Source organism: Spinacia oleracea, chromosome 2, assembly GCF_020520425.1.
Source record: "Spinacia oleracea cultivar Varoflay chromosome 2, BTI_SOV_V1, whole genome shotgun sequence".
Taxonomy (NCBI): Eukaryota; Viridiplantae; Streptophyta; class Magnoliopsida; order Caryophyllales; family Amaranthaceae; genus Spinacia; species Spinacia oleracea.
This window is the reverse complement of record NC_079488.1, coordinates 39,189,875-39,208,722: the sequence shown is the minus strand read 5'-3', so window position 1 is coordinate 39,208,722 and position 18,848 is coordinate 39,189,875. Positions and strand designations below refer to the sequence as shown.

General features: G+C 40.5%; 1 protein-coding gene across 2 annotated transcripts; it reads left to right on the top strand.

The window, feature by feature from the left end:
• Nucleotides 1-810: 810 nt before the first annotated feature.
• LOC110779640 (uncharacterized) lies at nt 811-4,297 on the top strand. Of its 2 annotated transcripts, XR_002531186.2 has the most exons (4): nt 811-3,199; nt 3,304-3,411; nt 3,493-3,552; nt 3,878-4,297. XR_002531186.2 is itself a non-coding variant. In XM_056835457.1 (3 exons), the coding sequence occupies exons 1-3, from the start codon at nt 3,238-3,240 to the stop codon at nt 3,971-3,973; spliced, it is 330 nt and encodes a 109-aa protein (XP_056691435.1). In that variant the 5' UTR covers nt 811-3,237; the 3' UTR covers nt 3,974-4,297. The 2 variants fall into 2 exon arrangements, 1 of the variants encoding a protein (XP_056691435.1); XM_056835457.1 differs by having other exon boundaries at nt 811-3,411.
• The last annotated feature ends 14,551 nt before the right edge of the window (nt 4,298-18,848 follow it).

Here is an 18,848-nt window from a genome sequence, read left to right as displayed (position 1 = left end):
TCATTTCCAAGCTATCTTTAATTTTATCTCGCATGTGTTTCAAGCATGGTATTTGGAGCTTTCTTATTCCAAGGAGGGAAGAATTTGGTGCAGTGTTGGGACTAGAAACATGTTAGCATGAACCTTGGAATTTTGATACAGAGCAAGTAGAATAATCTTGGAAGTTGTGGATTGATATCCTAAAGGAGCAATTCAGTTTAAAAAGAATTTATGCCTTTGTAGAAGCTGAGCTAAAGGAATTCAGACTGCTTTTTTTTTTTTTTTTTTTTTTTTTGATTTCAAATACTGAAGCTTTTGGCACCGCTGAGGTAGTGTATGATAACATTTGATCTCTCATGTGGGCAAATTTTTCTATCACAAATCTGTTTAAACTGATATTCGCACCATGTTATATGTGTATGCATATGCATGCAATCGTACTCTAGATCTCCTATCTGCTACCTAAGGGGGCGTTTGGTTCGCGCAAGGTAAACAGAATGGAATGGAGAAAGGGAATCAAGGAGAAAGTAATGGAATGACCCTGATTCCCCCTACATGTTTGGGTATGTTCCAGAAACGGAATAGAATACACCCTGATTCCCTTTGTGGTTGTTTGCTTCAAAGCAGGGAATCAACCGAATAATCACCCACAAATAGTGATAATGTTAATGGCAGCAAGTTGCTTTTTGGTGTAATGTAAAAAACATCAATTAGACCATATTTGGCCACAAAACATCAATTAATGACATCATCACATATATTATCACCCAATGAATAATACAAAGTTGTTTAGCTATTTACAAACATCAATTAGAACTTATATGGGCTCAAATCACGCAGCTTATTCAAGGCCAATAATAATATTTTATTATTATATTGTTTTAAGTGGGTTCAATAATGATGCTTCCCTTTGAAAGATAGTGGTTACTTCGCCGGAAAAAAAAAACAAATGCGATATAATATACAGCAGATATTGTAAGCCTCTAACAAGAAATTAATTTGTTCCAACATGAAGATAATAGATCCAACAAGCGGCTAAAAGAAACAGACAAATAATTTGGATTTCTTGAAAAAAAATTCTGGAAAAAAATCTATAAAACGAAAATTATACAAGCAAATTTATTAAACGAAAACAAGCAATTCACGAGGTCGGAGATCGGAGGTTAAACGTCGGAGGTCACCCTCTATATGGAAAATTATACAAAGAAAACAAAAGAAAACGAGAGAAAGAAAGAAAGGGACGAGATATAAGTCGACGGCGGCCGGAGAGAAGCGAGTGGTCGGAGTTAATGGGCTAATTTTCACAGTCGGTTGTCGCCGACGAGGTGAGTGCGGCGCCTCCCTTGCTGTTGTTGTTGAAGTTCTAGGGCTAGAAGGGAGAGAGAGAGGGGTGGGTGGGGAAATGAATGGGGGAAAGAGAATGGGAAACCTTGGGGGTGGGTGGGTAATCAGTTTAGAGCCTTTTGGGGTGAACCTAAAAATAAAAAGGGGTAAAGGGAATCACGAAAATGGTCTAACAAACAACAACAAAGGGTTTCATACCAGCCCATTCTCATTCCCTTTCCTGAATACCCCCAACCAAACGCCCCCTAAGTGTTTTGGTGATCTTTACTCATTCCCCCCCCCCTTGCTGGAAACAAGTGACAAACTACAGTATAGCTTATTGTCTATTGCCACTGTTGTTTCTTTAATGACCAACAGTCCAACATCCAATATGACAACTTCATATGTTAACTTTTATCCGGATGGTCATGGTCTAATTGCTCTTATTTTGTGAAACTTTCATGTTGTTAATAATATATGGCTTGAGCCCTTTCTTGGGAGGTTAGTTATTTTGTAACCTTATTTTCTTTTGCTGATATATTTTCCACTTTTTACGGGAAAGCTTGCAAAGTTGCAATTTTTTAAAGAATATGATTTAACAATGACGATAGTTAGAACTCAGACGTTAATTTCCAAAAAAAAAAGACACATTTGTCTCTTTGAATAAAAACTCATCTATAGCTTGTGAGTTTCTATCGGTGCAAATCAACTTATCTTATCTACTACGAAGTCTTTTCTTACAAACTTGTCCTGCTATTTATACAACTGTAATTACTTTTGAAATTTGTCAATTCATGGTGGGTGCCCGGAGCCATATAAGTTTGAACGGACAGTATTATAAGGAATTAGTTGTTTAATATCTAAATTTAATTTGGAACTCTCGACTCTTTATGGTTACACCATTCATCAATTTTGATTCTTAGTTTTAATATTTTTACAGAGACGCATCAATCTGGTGAAAATTCATGGTTATGGTTAGTATTGTCATATACTGGAGTTCACATTATTATGCATCAATAATTCTTTGATTTCCAATGAACCTAAGAGAAAAGGTCTTGCATAAAATTAAAAATAGTTGTCTGTTTAAGCATGAAACAGAAAATTAGAATCTCAAATGTTAAAGATAAGAAGGAATGACAAAGTTTCCTAGGAGAATATTCATATCGGCGCAGTTGAAAGAAACAAAACACAAGCTTTGTTCTGATCAGACTTTCAGTTCTGATCAGTTTCAGACTTTCAGTTCTGATCAGTTCAAGCTTTGTTCTGATCAGACTTTCAGTTCTGATCAGTTTCAGACTTTCAGTTCTGATCAACTCAAGCTTTGTTCTGATTAGACTTTCAGTTCTGATCAGTTTTAGACTTTTAGTTCTGATCAGATGCAAGCTTCTGTTTTTGTTTTGAGCTATGTGTACGTTTATCTGACACAACATAGCAGAACACACACACACACACCTGAAATACACACAACACACTCAAACACACAGCACAGGTAACACAGACAGCAGAACACACACACAACAGAACACACGCAGCCATTCTATTGCATGTTAGTTCTGGTCAAAGTTGTACAACAGAGGAAGGAGACATTCCTTTTGGAATTGAGGACTTGCTATATCATGTAAAAAAGGCTGAAGAAGATAAGTTCCATCTAGATTTTGGAGCCCTTAAAGAGTATTTTCCTCTTGTCTTTGATTTGAGCTCTTCTGAACTTATGGGCTATGCGTACTTCGATCTCTACTCCAGGTTCTGCAACTATCTCTCTTTCTGCTGACCTTATCCTAATTGTACTTAACAAACTGTCTGACAACAATGTCATTAATCCAAGAAAGGAAAATATGGCCAGACTTGTGTTTCGCCTCTCCAAAATGGTTCATTATCAGCAAATGTTGCTAGACAGGTGATATGCATAGGTCTTCTCATTTAAAAATTTGATATATGCGTGTTATGCGAATTCCACATTCTTTATTGGATTTTCACCGTGCATCATCATTCTATACTCAGGTTCCAGTTGTTCTACTGATGTCTGATATTTTAAAGGGGGATGTTAACTGTCCTGCATTACTGCGATTCTCTGAAGTTGTTAGTCTTTTCCATGAATTTGGCCATGTGGTAAGTTCTAAATGTTTTTTTAGCCCAAAGGTACGACTTGTTGAGTTTCTCTTTGTAATATCATCTTCTTGTGTTGTATAGTCATTGGCTCGCATGAACAAGAAGGACTCGTGGCTGTTTTTGTGGAGCCTTTATCTTACCGTGAGTGAAGTTACTTTTTTTTCCTTTTCCGTCTCCTTTGAAAACCATGTACTCCCTCCTTGCACATAAGTAACACTTATACTTTAGGGCATTGTAAATTAACTATCACGTGGTACTTTCTTAAATATAACTTCCGGTTCCTGAATTTCTGTGAGGTCTTGTTTTGGTACTATATATTATGTTACAAGCTGGATGAAGATGACAATCGCACTTTTATCTTCTATAATTTGTGATTCTTGTTTTGGTACGTTTCTATTTTCCTAGCTGTTTTTAGATCATCTAACAGAAGATAACTTATTTTATGATATATATATTATTTTGTTAGGTTTTCCCGTCACTAAGTGGAGATCCTTTCACCGATGAGCAAATTGATGAAATACGAGACAAATGGGCATCATACTTCACCGAACATTTTTTGTAGATAATTAACACTTCATCGGTCTCTTTTTTTGGATGTTTCCTGCTATTGAAATTATATATAATTGTTTTATTATATTTTTGGTGTGAATTTGTAACGTACGAAGTGTAAAAGATATAGTTATGATCAACTTGAAACTATTTAGGTGGTTTATTTTTGTAAACATATGATGGTGGTATTATATGTAAAAATCAAAGTTTCTTGGAAGTTATTGGTGGTTGATGATACTTTTGGACATTGTATAAATGTGGCGTGAGTACAGGTTCTACATTTGGGGTTTGTTGAATACAGAAAAGAAATTATTTATAAAAAAAATATTACACATTATTCGCGGCGTTTTATCTCCAGCCATTTTACAATGTTTGAGGCGTTTAGGTAGAAAACGCCGCTTAACAATACTACTAATTTGAGGCGTTTTTCTACATATACGCCACAAATCAATTATTCATTTGAGGCGTTTTTAAACGCCGCAAATCAATCCTATTCATTTGCTGCCACTCTATTTGCTGCTACGCCAAAAACGCCGCTAATGAATATAAAAGTGACGCCTCAAATGAATGTTTTTCTACTAGTGCCCCTCTTTGGGTAAGTCTTTATCAGTGAAAACTATGGCCTTTTCTCCGGCGTCTCTCGTGACATGGCTAACCAATGAGTCAGGTATGATATCTGTAGGTACTGAGATGAGGTCAAGTGAGCGAATAAGCTTTTCGCGATGTTCCTTTGAAGTACACATGAGATCCCAGATGGTAGTCTCGGCCTTGGTTCTTTTTAGTTGTTTCAGGAGAGGATTTTCAATGACTTCTGCGACGGTGGCGTGCCGTCCATTCTCAGGAGTTTGTCTAACCGGGATGTCGTCCATAGGAGGTGGGTGAATATCCGGTTGGTATATTCTTCCGAATCGGGTGAGGTTGTCGACCTCGGGCTCCTGAGGGGTGGTGTCAATGAGAGCATACTCGGGCCAAGTTTCAGTGAAGAGGTCCTGGCCCGACACTTGAGATAGGTAAATATCTTCAGCATCATCATTCCACACACCGCACACTTCTCTCTCGATTCGATCCATAGGGACCACAGCGAGTGGTGCACCTTGAGGTGTAATATACACCGTGGGGTCGAAATTCTCTGGTTGGTCGAGAGAGATGTGACAAGAGCCAAGTGGGGTCTTGTTGTTGTTGGGTTTTCCAATGTTAGGGAGAGGTATCACTTCATCCTCTATCATGTCCTGGATCGTATGTTTTAGATTCCAGCAGTTTTCAGTGTCATGCCCATTTCCTTGATGGAATTTGCAGTAAGTACCTTCGACCCAATATTTGCTTTTGACAGGAGGGTCACGGGTGGGGCCTATAGGTCTCAACTTTCCTTGATTGGTTAGTCTTTCAAAGGCTTGTACCAAAGTCGACCCGAGTAGGGCAAACTTTCGGTCTCGGACCCATCTTCCAGGGCTTCTTCGGGCGGGAGTCTCTTCTACAACATGGACTTCTTGGGCTTGGGATGTGTTACCCCGATTATAGGTTTTGTTCTTATATGAGGGTTTGCTTTGTATGGTTTTGGCGAGGTCGTCCTTGATCTTTATTCCCACATCATAAACTCTTTTGAAAGTGTCATGTCCCAGGTACCTAAGGTGTTGTCTGTAAGCCGGGTCCAGGTTGTCAATGAATAATTTTTGGACCAATTCTGTTTCGGGAGGCCTATTGATTAGCTGGGCCGCCTGGTCCCTCCATCTAGCAAAGTAGGTCGTGAAACCCTCATTTTTCTTTTGGAAGAGAACTTCCAGCTCGCGCATGGTGACTTGGAAATCCATGTTCGACGAGTATTGCTTGATGAAGACATTGACAAAGTCTTCCCAAGTGGGGAAGAGCTTAGGGTCCTGGTGATAGTACCATTTGAGCGGGACAGGTTCCAAGGACAAAGGAAAGGCAGGTAAATACATGGACTTGTCCACGCCTTTCAAGTTCATGGCATTCACAAAGCTCAGTAGATGTTCACGGGGGTTGTCCGTGGCCTTGAACTTTGGTAAGTCAGATGAACTGAACTTTTCTGGTAGTTTGCCAGGGAAAGGTTCAGGATCGAGGGAGAAGTTTTTGCTCCCCATGGTTTGCTGTAGGACCATTTTTTCAATCCTCTTCTCGTTATCGAGGTCGTTTTTGGCTTGCGCAGCCGCTAAAGCTTCATTTTCCATTTTCAATTGGCCCATAAGTTAGGTCATTTGGACCATCTGGTCTCGCAATTCTTCGATGGACATGTTTGAAGGTGCGAATCGAGGTTGGGGAAGCGGAGATCTTTGAATGAGGGACGACGGACGGAGCTTGGAGTTACTAAACCCGATGTTGGTGATGTATCTTCGAGACGCACTAACCGTTGATTCCCTGATCGGCACCAAGTGGCAGGACCAGTCCTAGGCATAAGATAAGCTAAAGTTTAGGTTCCCAAAGTATCAAGCATTACTTAGTCTAGACTTCGACTCTCTAAATTGGTTTTTCACTCTTTCTTTTGTCGGTACACTTTTTGGTTTTTTTTTATTTTGTTCATTCTTTGGATTGTTGAAACACTTGCCCGTGTGACATTCATAGTTATTAGCATGTTCGGTTTTGGTGCTGAGCATTGTCGTCGTAGGAGGCCTAATAATGACACAAAGAGTTATTAATTTTTTACGAGTTGCTTTTGAAATCGAGTGCTTTTCTTACGCCCTCGTAGCAATTCTTTTTACGGACATTTTTTGTGCTACATATTTTCCTTTTGCGCGGGCACCGAGGCTGCTGCGCCTGACCAGAAGGCCAAGCAGCAACTTCAGCGCCCAGCGAAGGGCGTGAGAAATTCTGGCGCCCAGCCAGGGGCGTTGAAAATGCGTCCCTGGCTGGTTCTCGTTTTCTGTCTTCTGTTTATACGACTTCGATTTGCGTGCTTGCCTAATAACGTCCTTTACGCGTAGCAGCGTTTGTGGGATTCGTTACAGGCCATCCCGAGCGTCGCTTATTTTTGTGGCGATCATTCGGGTTTGCGGAACACGTGTTTCGGTATAACTCTTTGGCAAATTAGTCTATGAATGTTTGGGAAATTTTAAGGTCGTTGATTTTCTAGGATAGTTTGTCACACACAATCACACATTTCGCTACACATAACTACATTACAAACATGGATTTGAAAATTAAATATGTCACGTAGTTTATGATAGGATTCTATGGGTAGTTTATTTGCGCCTGGCTTGGTACCGCTTCTATCGTAGATCCAACACATGCCCCGGTCGAGGTAGTGTCTTCAACAGACGAATTTCGCTCAAGAGGCCAACCCGCAAGTGCAAGCCAAGGGGGCATGCAGGCGAGAGGGACCTAATAAGCGAGCGATTGGGTTCGGGATAGGTGTACTACCTGCACAAGTACCGAGTGGGCAACATGCGCGGCGTATGCACCCCCCTATTGGCGAAAAAAGGTATCCTTAGTCTCAACTCCCGAGGGAGCCGAGATTCGTTATGCGGTTCTGCCCGTTCACATTAATATGCTGATTTTTCAGGTCGTCCCAACTTGATGGGGAAATAAACGCGGGGTAGGATCGTTTCATCCTTCGGCTATTTGATTACCTACAAGCACGAGTATTTCCTTCACTATCCCCAGTGGAGTCGCCACTGTGAGGGGGTCGAAAAAGCGCGAGGCTAATGCGTGACCTCGTCCCTCGTGGGTGTGATGATTCTTTTTATTCAATCAAGTTTAATTGGATTTCCTGTGAGTTTACACCCAATTGACTAGTAATATAGGAGTCGCCATTCAGTTTTTAACGACAATGAGAAAAAATGACAAAACCCGGTTATCGTGACATAAAGGGAGTGCAATTATGTTTGACCACGACAGCCGTAGGTTCCCTTGTGATCCCTGGTGTGGGGATCTCTCAACATACACCCGCAAGGTAGAGATTGAGGGTTCGGGGGACTGTAACTACCGAGAGGAGTACTCGCTCGTCGATAACTCCAGAGGCAGGATATCCTTACTAGCTCAGCATAAATAATTGAAGGGACATGCGTTAACTATTAAACTAATCTGAGTTGATTTTAGCAATATGCAACATATAATACTGGATCGATCGCGATTATCTGATTTAAATAGCATTAAGGGACCTGGCATGATAATCCAATTTCCCAAAAATATTATATTTGTTAGGCGTGATAGAACAATCAGATTCAGTTAGTTTAACAGTTCATAAAAAGGGCGAGGAAAGCAATTAAATCATCGAGAAGGGGCACATTACGACGCACCCTTGAGAGGTGCGTGACGGTTCTCAGAAAACTAACCACTTTGACTTTGCTATTTCTCCTTTTTATTTAACGAATCTCAATTATGGGACATGATACGTTCTGTTCGATTTATGGATTGATTACGACAGAACGCGTGAACAGTTTCGCAGCGTGAGGCTTAGGCTAAGGGTTGGAGTCAATACTCAAAATATAATTGTGTGTTGTGTGTCTGTTCTTTTCACGTCGAATCTGGGGCTGTATTTATAGGGAAGAGTTCGTGGAAAGATAGAATTGCAGAGTTCTAATCCACAAAGAATTAGGAAAAAACACGTACCCAGGTATTTTCAGCGCCCAGGCCTTGGCGCCGAAGATTTCAGCGCCTAGAGCCAGGCGTTGAAAATAGGGTCTGGGCTGTTTTCTTAGTCAGATTCGGATTCCTGAAATCCGTAGTGTTTGAGACTTAATCGAGTCTTTTAGTGCGTAACAATTTCATGACGGAATGCGTCTGGGCCCGTTACGAACTCTAGGCTCGTTAGGATTTTAATTAATACGTAACTCTTATTTCCGAACCATGTTAGGAATATGATTCTTGTAGTTTTCTATCTCATTTAGGATTTATGTTGGAATGCAACACCTAATTCTGACTGGTTTCTATCCTTTATGATTTGCCACTTTTAGAAGCTACCTTTTACGGCAGTTACTATTTTTAGCAGGTTTCCATAAATAGCAGTTTTCTATAAATATCAGGTTTCGGGTGAAATGAAAAGGGGAATTGAGATTAGTTTATTTTATAGGAGATGCGTTGGCAAGTGGAGATTTATGCTTTCATCATCGAACCTTTCCCTTTCGGGAATGGGGACAAAAGTAGGTGTCTACACTTATGCATGCTTTAAGTTATTTATTGGTTTAAATATGTCTTAATTATGCATGAGATTATGGCTTGATTATGTTGCATGATTAAGGATTTTAGTTCAGTTAAAATCTAACCAACATAGTAAGAGCCTTAAGTTCCAAACTTTAAAAAATTGAGTTAAAAGGTGCCATGCCAAAATAACACTTACTTGGATAACCTTTACATCAATCTTAGTAATAGTTTTCCGCCATAGCGAGGTGTTACTTATTGATCCTAAAGGGGTAAGGTACACAAATAATTGTGAGTACATGTTAGTTTTGGTGAAACTCAACGATATAAGTAAGGGTTCCTTTTATGTCGTGGAAAATGAGATAGGTTTACCTAATAAGTTCTTAGACGTACCTATCAACCAAGAGTACGTAGTTTCTAGACTATTAGCAAATTAAGGATTTGCTTACCTAAAATATTTTAGAATTGAGTCTAAATACATAATGTGCTTAATTCTTCAATGATTTAAGGATCTTGGAATCATTTTATTCACACCTACCGGAACACATAATTTGAATAAAATGCTTAATAAATGATAAATTATGCATGTATGCTAGAATTTAAGTTTATTAAGAGAAACAGTGAATGGTTATTTATTTGTTTATTCTTTTTCAATTGTAGTTTTTACTATGGAAAACAACAATTCATTCAACATCCGATCAATTCTCGAAAAGGAGAAGTTGAACGTGAAAAACTTCCTTGACCTGCAAAGGAACTTACAAATAGTTCTTATGCAGGAAGAAAAGGAGTATGTCCTGGAAGAGGCGATGCCCGAAGCCACAGGCGACGGGGTCACTCAGGCAGCCCTCAATCGTTGGATTGATGCCAACAAGGATGTAAAATGTCTAATGCTTGCAACCATGAGTGCAGATCTACAGAAAATGTTCATCAACGCAGATGCTTTCACAATCATCAGTGAGTTAAAGAACATGTTCCAAGATCTGGCTCGAGTTGAAAGATTCGAGACTCATAGGCAAATTCTTGAGACTAAGCTTAAGAAAGGCGAGCCCGTAAGTCCACATGTTCTCAAAATGATTGGAATCATTGAGAATATGAGTCGGCTGGATCAGCAATTCTCTCAGGAAATGGCTGTAGACACCATCCTCCATTCTTTTCATAACGGGTATGAGCAGTTCAAGCTGAACTACAATATGGATAGTCTGGACAAAACGCTCACTGAGCTTCACGGTATGCTGAAGACCGCTGAAAAGACGCTCAAAAGTGATAGGCAAGATGTGCTTATGGTGCGTGGGGGCAAGTTCAAGAAATCTGGAAAGAAGAGGAATGCTAAGAAAGGTGGCAAGAAGGCCAGCCCGACTAAGCAATCTGGCGGCACCAAGTCTGAAAAGAAGAAGGTGAGCCAACCCACTTCTGAATCTGAATGCTTCTACTGCAAGAAGAAGGGGCATTGGAAGAGAGATTGCTTGAAGCTTAAGGAAGATCAGAAGAACGTAACAGTCGTTCCATCTTCAGGTATTTTTGTTATAGACTGTATACTTTCTTATTCAACTTCTTGGGTATTAGATACAGGTTGCGGCTCACACTTATGTTCCAATTCGTAGGGGCTAAGAAGAAGTAGAAGGTTAAGCAAGGGTGAAGTCGACCTACGAGTGGGAAATGGAGCACAGATTGCTGCATTAGCTGTAGGAACTTATTATTTGTCGTTGCCTTCTGGGATAGTTTTGGAACTGGAAGAATGTTTTTATGTTTCAAGTCTTACTAAAAACATCATTTTTGTTTCTTGCTTAGATGCTAAGGGATTTTCCTTTTTAATAAAAGACAATAGTTGTTCGTTTTATTTTAAAGAGATGTTTTATGGATCTTCTAGATTAGTCAATGGACTTTATTTATTAGATCACGACAAACAAGTTTATAACATAAATACCAAAAAGGCGAAAAAGAATGATTCAGATCTCACCTATCTGTGGCATTGTCGATTAGGCCATATAAACATGAAACGCATAGAACGACTTCAAAAGGAAGGAATTCTAGAACCATTTGACTTAGAGGATTATGGTAAGTGCGAATCATGTTTACTTGGAAAAATGACAAAGCAACCTTTCTCTAAATTTGGAGAAAGAGCAACTGAACTATTGGGTTTAATCCATACATATGTATGTGGACCAATGAGTACAAATTCTAGAGGTGGTTTCAGCTACTTTATCACTTTCACTGATGACTTCAGTACATATGGTTATGTCTACCTAATGAAGCATAAGTCTGAATCCTTTGACAAATTCAAGTAATTTCAGAGTGAAGTAGAGAATCAATTAGGCAAGAAGAATAAGGCACTGCGGTCTGATAGAGGCGGTGAATATCTGAGCTATGAATTTGATGACCATCTTAAAGAATGTGGAATTCTATCAGAATTGACTCCTCCCGGAACACCTCAATGGAACGGTGTGTCAGAACGGAGGAATAGAACCTTGCTAGACATGGTTAGATCAATGATGGGTCAGGCCGAACTTCCAATAGAATTTTGGGGACATGCACTAAACACAGCTGCACTCACTATAAATAGAGCTCCGTTTAAAGTTGTCGAAAAGACTCCATATGAGTTATGGTTTGGAAAGCCTCCAAATGTGTCTTTCCTTAAGATTTGGGGTTGTGAAGTATACGTCAAACGATTAATTTCAGACAAACTTCAACCAAGATCTGACAAATGTATCCTTGTGGGTTTTCCAAAGGAAACAAAGGGGTATTACTTCTACAATACATCTGAGAACAAGGTGTTTGTTGCTCGAGATGGTATCTTTTTGGAAAGAGATCACATTTCCAAAATGACAAGTGGGAGAAAAGTAGACCTCGAAGAAATTCGAGTCGAACAACAAACTCTAGAGAATGCTCAAGATGACATTCAGGATGAAACTCAGAGATCTTTAGAAGTATCTGGTGAGAATCAAGAACCATCTAGAAATGTAACCCCGCGTAGATCGCAAAGATATAGGTCTCAACCGAAAAGGTACCTAAGTATTTTGACGAATGAGAGCCATGAAGTTCTATTACTTGAAAGTGATGAACTTGCGACTTACAAACAAGCTATGACGAGCCCTAGCTCCAAGCAATTGCAAGAAGCCATGCAATCTGAATTAGACTCCATGTCTGAAAACCAAATTTGGGATTTGGTCGATTTGCCAGATGGCTACCAAGCCATAGGAAGCAAATGGGTTTTCAAACTTAAAAAGGACAAGGATGGGAAACTAGAAGTTTTCAAAGCAAGATTGGTTGCAAAAGGTTACAGGCAAGTCCACGGTGTGGATTACGATGAAACCTTTTCACCAGTTGCAATGCTAAAGTCTATTCGGAAAATGTTAGCAATCGCTCATATTACGATTATGAAATATGGCAGATGGATGTCAAAACCGCTTTCTTAAACGACGTTTTAACAGAAACTGTGTTTATGACACAGCCTGAGGGTTTTGAAGATCCAAAGAATGCTAAAAAGGTATGCAAGCTTAAGAAATCAATTTACGGATTGAAGCAAGCATCAAGGAGCTGGAATATACATTTTGATGAAGCAGTCAGTGACTTTGGTTTCATCAAGAACGTAGACGAATCTTGTGTATACAAGAAGGTCAGTGGGAGCAAAATTGCTTTTCTAGTATTATATGTCGACGACATATTACTTATCGGAAATGTCATTCCTATGTTAACTCTGTCAAGATTTGGCTTGGGAAATGTTTTTCGATGAAGGATCTAGGAGAAGCACAGTACATACTGGGCATCAAGATGTACAGAGATAGATCTAAGAAGATGATTGGACTTAGTCAAAACACTTATATCAATAAGGTGCTTGAAAGGTTCAATATGGCAGACTCCAAGCGAGGCTACCTACCCATGTCTCATGGAATGACTCTAAGCAAGACTCAGTGCCCAAAAACACTAGATGAGCGTAGACGAATGAGTGAGATTCCATATACATCATTGATTGATGTAATAATGTATGCTATGATATGTACACGCCCGGATGTTGCGTACGCACTAAGTGCTACGAGCAGATACCAGTCAGACCCAGGAGAGGCACATTGGACTGCTGCCAAGAATATTCTGAAGTACCTGAAAAGGCACAAAGATGATTTCCTGGTGTGAGGGGGTCGAAAAAGCGCGAGGCTAATGCGTGACCTCGTCCCTCGTGGGTGTGACGATTCTTTTTATTCAATCAAGTGTAATTGGATTTCCTGTGAGTATACACCCCATTGACTAGTAATATAGGAGTCGCCATTCAGTTTTTAACGACAATGAGAAAAACTGACAAAACTCGGTTATCGTGACATAAAGGGAGTGCAATTATGTTTGACCACGACGGCCGTAGGTTCCCTTGTGATCCCTGGTGTGGGGATCTCTCAATATACACCCGCAAGGTAGAGATTGAGGGTTCGGGGGACTGTAACTACCGAGAGGAGTACTTCGCTCGTCGATAACTCCAGAGGCAGGATATCCTTACTAGCCCAGCATAAATAATTGAAGGGACATACGTTAACTATTAAACTAATCTGAATTGATTTTAGCAATATGCAACATATAATACTAGATCGGTCGCGATTATCTGATTTAAATAACATTAAGGGACCTAGCATGATAATCCGATTTCCCAAAAATATTATATTTTTTAAGCGTGATAGAACAATCAGATTAGGTTAGTTTAACAGTTCATAAAAAGGGCAAGGAAAGCAGTTAAATCATCGAAAAGGGACACATTACGACGCACCCTTGAGAGGTGCGTCACGGTTCTCAGAAAACTAACCACTTTGACTTTGCTATTTCTCCTTTTTATTTAACGAATCTCAATTATGGGATAGGATACGTTCTGCTCGATTTATGGATCGATTGCGACAGAACGCGTGAACAATTTTGCAGCGAGAGGCTTAGGCTAAGGGTTGGAGTCAATACTCAGAATATAATTATGTGTTGTTGTGTTTCCTTTCACGTCGAATTTAGGGGCCTATTTATAGGGAAGAGTTCATGGAAAGATAGAATTGCAGAGTTCTAATCCACAAAGAATTAGGAAAAAACACGTACCCAGGTATTTTCAGCGCCCAGGCCAGATTTCGGCGCCCAGAGACAGGCGTTGAAAATAGGGTCTGGGCTGTTTTCCTTAGTCAGATTCGGATTCCTGAAATCCGTAGAGTTTAAGATTAATTCGAGTCTTTTAGCGCGTATCAATTTTGTGATGGAATGCATCCGGGCCCGTTACGAACTCTAGGCTCGTTAGGATTTCAATTAATACGTAACTCTTATTTCCGAATCATATTAGGAATAGGATTCTCGCTGTTTTCTATCTCATTTAGGATTTATGTTGGAATGCAACACCTAATTCTGACAGGTTTCTATCTTTTATGATTTGCCACTTTTAGAAGCTACCTTTTACGGCAGTTACTATTTTTAGAAGGTTTCCATAAATAGCAGGTTTCGGGTGAAATGAAAAGGGGAATCGAGAATCGTTTATTTTATAGGAGACGCGTTGTCAAGTGGAGATTTACGTTTTCATCATCGAACCTTTCCCTTGCGGGAATGGGGACAAAAGTAGGTGTCTACAGTTAGTCCCCACTTTGACTGAGTCTTGGAGTAAGACGATGGTCAAAGTATTAGACGGAGTGCGTCACACAAGCCACGGTGTATTGTGACCTGTTTTGCGAGGGTCTCACGAGCCTCCGAGTGATAACATTTGACTTAAGGGTCATCACTTGAAGTGTCGACACATCCCTCACGTGTCATTGGGATTTGTCAACTGATAGTATAGAAACTTCCTCACTTTGTCATTGGAAGAATCTAAAGGTGCGTAGAAACTCCCTCACTTTGTCATTGGGAGTAGCTACAGAGTTTTTCGAAATTAAAGCTATAAAGTGTAATTGGGCCTGGCCAAGCCCAATCACGAGGTAAAAACGTTTTTTAAAGATTCTCATTTTCAGGGCTAGCTAAACGAGAAAACCCCCTTGTTTTTATAGGACGTAAAACGAAGGAAAATCCAGCACCCTTGTTTTTATAGGACGTAAAACGAAGGAAAATCCAGCAAAAGTTATCGCTGCAGCGACTAAGGACCTGCGCGGTTTAATGGCGCAGACCCCGCCGGCTGAAGATGGCGAGCCTGTCCGCTAAGGGTGGACACCCCGTCCGATAGAAGTGGACGAATCTGTTTTTGAAATTTTGAAAATAAGGACCTATGCGGTTTGTGACGTAGACCCCGCCGGCTGAAGATGACGAACCTCGTCCGCTAAGGGTGGACACCCCGTCCGATAGAAGTGGACGAATCTATTTTGAAATTTATTTTGCTTTTTTTGAAAATAAGGACCTACGTGGTTTGCGCCGTAGACCCAGCCGGCTGAAGATGGCGAGCCTATTTTAAATTTGAAGACTTTATTTTTGTCGAAAACTGAGGACCTGCGCGGTTAGTGACGCAGACCCCGCCGGCTGAAGATGGGGAGCCTGTTTTATTTTGAAGATTTTATTTTCTTTTCATTTTCGAAAACTGAGGACCTGCGCGGCTAGTGACGCAGACCCCGCCCGCTGAAGGTGGGCGAGCCCTGTCCGCTGAGGGTGGACGTCCCTGAATTCGTTTTTTAATTTGGAACTCGCGTGGTTCGATCTTGCCTGATTGAGGTGGGCAAGTCCCTATTTCATTTTTTTCTTGTGATTTTTTTGAGAATTTCTTTTTATTCATTCTTGTAGGAGCGAATTCTTCCGAGGGATGCTCGGATTTTGTTGCAACCTGAATGTGGGTTGACAACGTGCTTAGACGGACCATTGTCTCGTGGTCATCATCTTTCATGGTTTTGAGCTAGTCTTTACGGCTCAATTTTGCCACTACCTGGGTCCTTGATTAGGGGACTATGTATAAGTATCAACGGCGACCTTTGTCTTGAGGTCGTAAACCGGTTTTATTTTTTGAGACATCCAAACACGGGACTTCGTACAGCGTAGTCTGGGAATATTGTTTTTAACTTTGCATAATATATTTTCTTTCGAGCCCCCAAGCATTCGTGCTTGATGGTCATTTCTTGTCAAAAAGGTTCCTTGGGGATAAGCATTTGTAATGTCCTTGATCGTGTTTGGGATCGTGCTCGTAAGTGCGGGTGATCTTTATAGTGGTGTGCTACTCTTAACAAAGCCGTGAGGTGCGACTTTCAGCGAAGAAATCGGCAATTTTCAAGCCGAATGAATATGGCAGGGCCCAATAGAAGTTAGGGCCTTTTTGAGCCTGGGTTCATTTTCGGCGCCCAGGCCTGGGCGTTGAAATAATTCAGGCCCAGGTGGGGCGTTGAAAGTGTTGTTTGGGCTGGTCTTTTGATGACACAGTTGGCCTCTTGTTCATTCGTTTATTTCACTTGGAAGTTCTATGTATTCTCTTTTCTTTTGTTTTTTTCTTTGTTTTTAGAACGTGATGATTTTCTTGAGAAGCCGTAGCCGATTGGTGGACTACGGTGCTTGTCGCTTTGGGGCGATTATTTTGAGGAACTGTTGCTCTTAAGGCATACAGTTATTGTGACAGTTGGGCGAGTCTATATGGCCCGAGGAACATACCTTGAGGCGTAAGATTTTGATCGCTCTTGTATATATCTTTCTTCTTTTGAACGCGTTCGTGAATGTTCGATACTTAGAATGATGATATGTATGTGCGAACGAGCGTTCATAGAATGGCCGTCGTGTGCGGTCCATTAATCAGTTTGCTTGAATCATTTTTTTTGAACAATGACTGATTTTGAATAGTTTGCTTAGAAGCTTGATAGAGGTCAGGCCCATTCATGAAGTGGGCTTAAACATCGTGCCCTTTCGATTGTTCAAACATTTGCTTCGAGATTTTTTTATTTTTTTATTTTGCTATGGTCGTTTCGTAGCTTGGAGCCCCCAAGTATGCATGTTGGGATGCTTTCTTTTGGCGTACGATTTTTTAGGTTCTTTCGAAAAAGATGCCTTGGGGTTCCGCTCGTGTAGGTGCGAGCTATCCCTTTCGTGGTAGGTAATATTTTGCTACCTTTAATCCTTAATGTAGGAGTCGTGGGGCTTGCATTTTGATAAGTAGTCTTTGCCTCTTTTACACATGTTCCTTAGTGCAATATGCCTTACTCTTTTTTTCTTAGACTTGTACCGTGGGATGGTTGAACTTATGGTGCGACGTAGGCTTGTGTGGCCTAACGGCGTGTCTTAGAACATTCTTCCAGGTGTTGGGATATCATTTGCATTGGAGTATTTCATCATGCCTTGTTCAGGTGCTCGAATAAGTGTAGCACCTTCTGCGTGGGTTTGCACGGCTTATTACTTCGTTCGATGCGAGGATTCATAGGTGTTTCTTTCTTGTTTTTATATCAGGGCAAGATTTAGCAAGCAGAGATATTCAGCGCCCAGGCTGGGGCGTTAAAGATAGCGGCGCCCAGCTCTGGGCGTTGAAAATGATTTATGGGCAGAACTTTGACAGTTTTTTTTTGATTTTTTTTTTCGCTTTTGCTTTGGAACGATGTAGACTGTGTAACGGGCGCTTTATAGGGAGAGCGTTATGTGTAGTGGTTTGATCGGAGTTTTGGTGACTCGCGATTTTCAGTTACCCTTGGTAGTGGGGTGACTTTATATATTCTAAGTAGTGCTTAGAATTTGGGAGGGGTTGTAGCCATTCTAAGGTTCGTTTTGCACGATTAAAGCTTAGGATTGAGCCCCTTTGACATATGTATAACATTAGCGTCGAGAATTTGCGATAAAATCGTCATTTCGAGCATTTTTAGAGTGTTTTTCTCAAGCCCCCAATTGTAGCTACGGGATTGGCTTGGTGCTATAATGCTTTGCACACGTTTTTATGCATTCATGGTGACATGGATCATGAATAGTTTGAACCAGACTCGTTTAGTGCGAGGTACGTTCGAGTAGTGATTTTGCTGCTTCTCTTGTAAATGTCGTATTGTGCGACATTGCCATGGTCAAGGTAGTCACATGTTGAAGTGTGCCTTGTCCAAAAGCTAGGTGCCTTTCTTTACCCATAATCATATTTGGAAATCTTTTGACTCACTTGCAAAATTGAGATAAACGCATACTTAGCTTAAACCAACGACACTTTATTATGTTCGAAAAAGTCTTTGAAAATTATTTGAAATTTATTTAAAATCCGAGTCCTACTGTGTACAATCCGAGGTGTCCTAAGTAAGTTGACTTATAGAAGGGTTCGTACAGGATTACATGAGTGAATCAAAATACTGTTACGATTTTTGGAATGCTGTCTAAGGATTTGCTGGAAGCCAGGGTGCAGGCGTCAAGATATACTTGTGCCCGTTTGGCATGTGCTTTAGGCTTTTAGGGCCATCTTTTCCAGAATTTCGGGAATATAAACCGTTTTCAAATTGACTTAGATTTACTTGGTGTATGTCTGCACAAAAGGTCAAGGTATACTTAGTTCTTTCCCTAGCTCTTTCATTTCACTTTTTAGCCCCCAGTTGCTGTTATGTCTTCCCATTAATGATGCTTTTAGATTTCGATTTTAGATGCCCGTGTCATATGTCTGAGTAGGGTGAGCCTTGGTTAAGTGCCAAGTCCTATTGACAATGTCTGATTTTTTTCTCTTTTCAAAGGGGATTCGCAAGCATTTGAATTACCATGAACGGGTGCCCTGAGTTCGAAGGAACGATGGGGCGATGCCGTAGAACAATCCTCTTTATTGCAAGCTTACTGCCCTTACTACTTGTTGGCGATCATGATTGTGTCTAGTGGTGAAAGAAGGTCTTTAAGCGAACGACTATGTCTAGTGGTGAAAGAAAGTCTTTAAGTGAGTTAGTTCGCTT

What these genes read in the sequence shown, in the direction of transcription:
- LOC110779640 (XM_056835457.1), top strand. Translation starts at nt 3,238, where the DNA reads ATGCGTGTTATGCGAATTCCACATTCTTTATTGGATTTTCACCGTGCA. An exon ending in TCCATGAATTTGGCCATGTG is followed by an intron (nt 3,412 to 3,492) that starts GTAAGTTCTAAA and finishes TGTGTTGTATAG; the next exon opens with TCATTGGCTCGCATGAACAA. An exon ending in TGTGGAGCCTTTATCTTACC is followed by an intron (nt 3,553 to 3,877) that starts GTGAGTGAAGTT and finishes TTATTTTGTTAG; the next exon opens with GTTTTCCCGTCACTAAGTGG.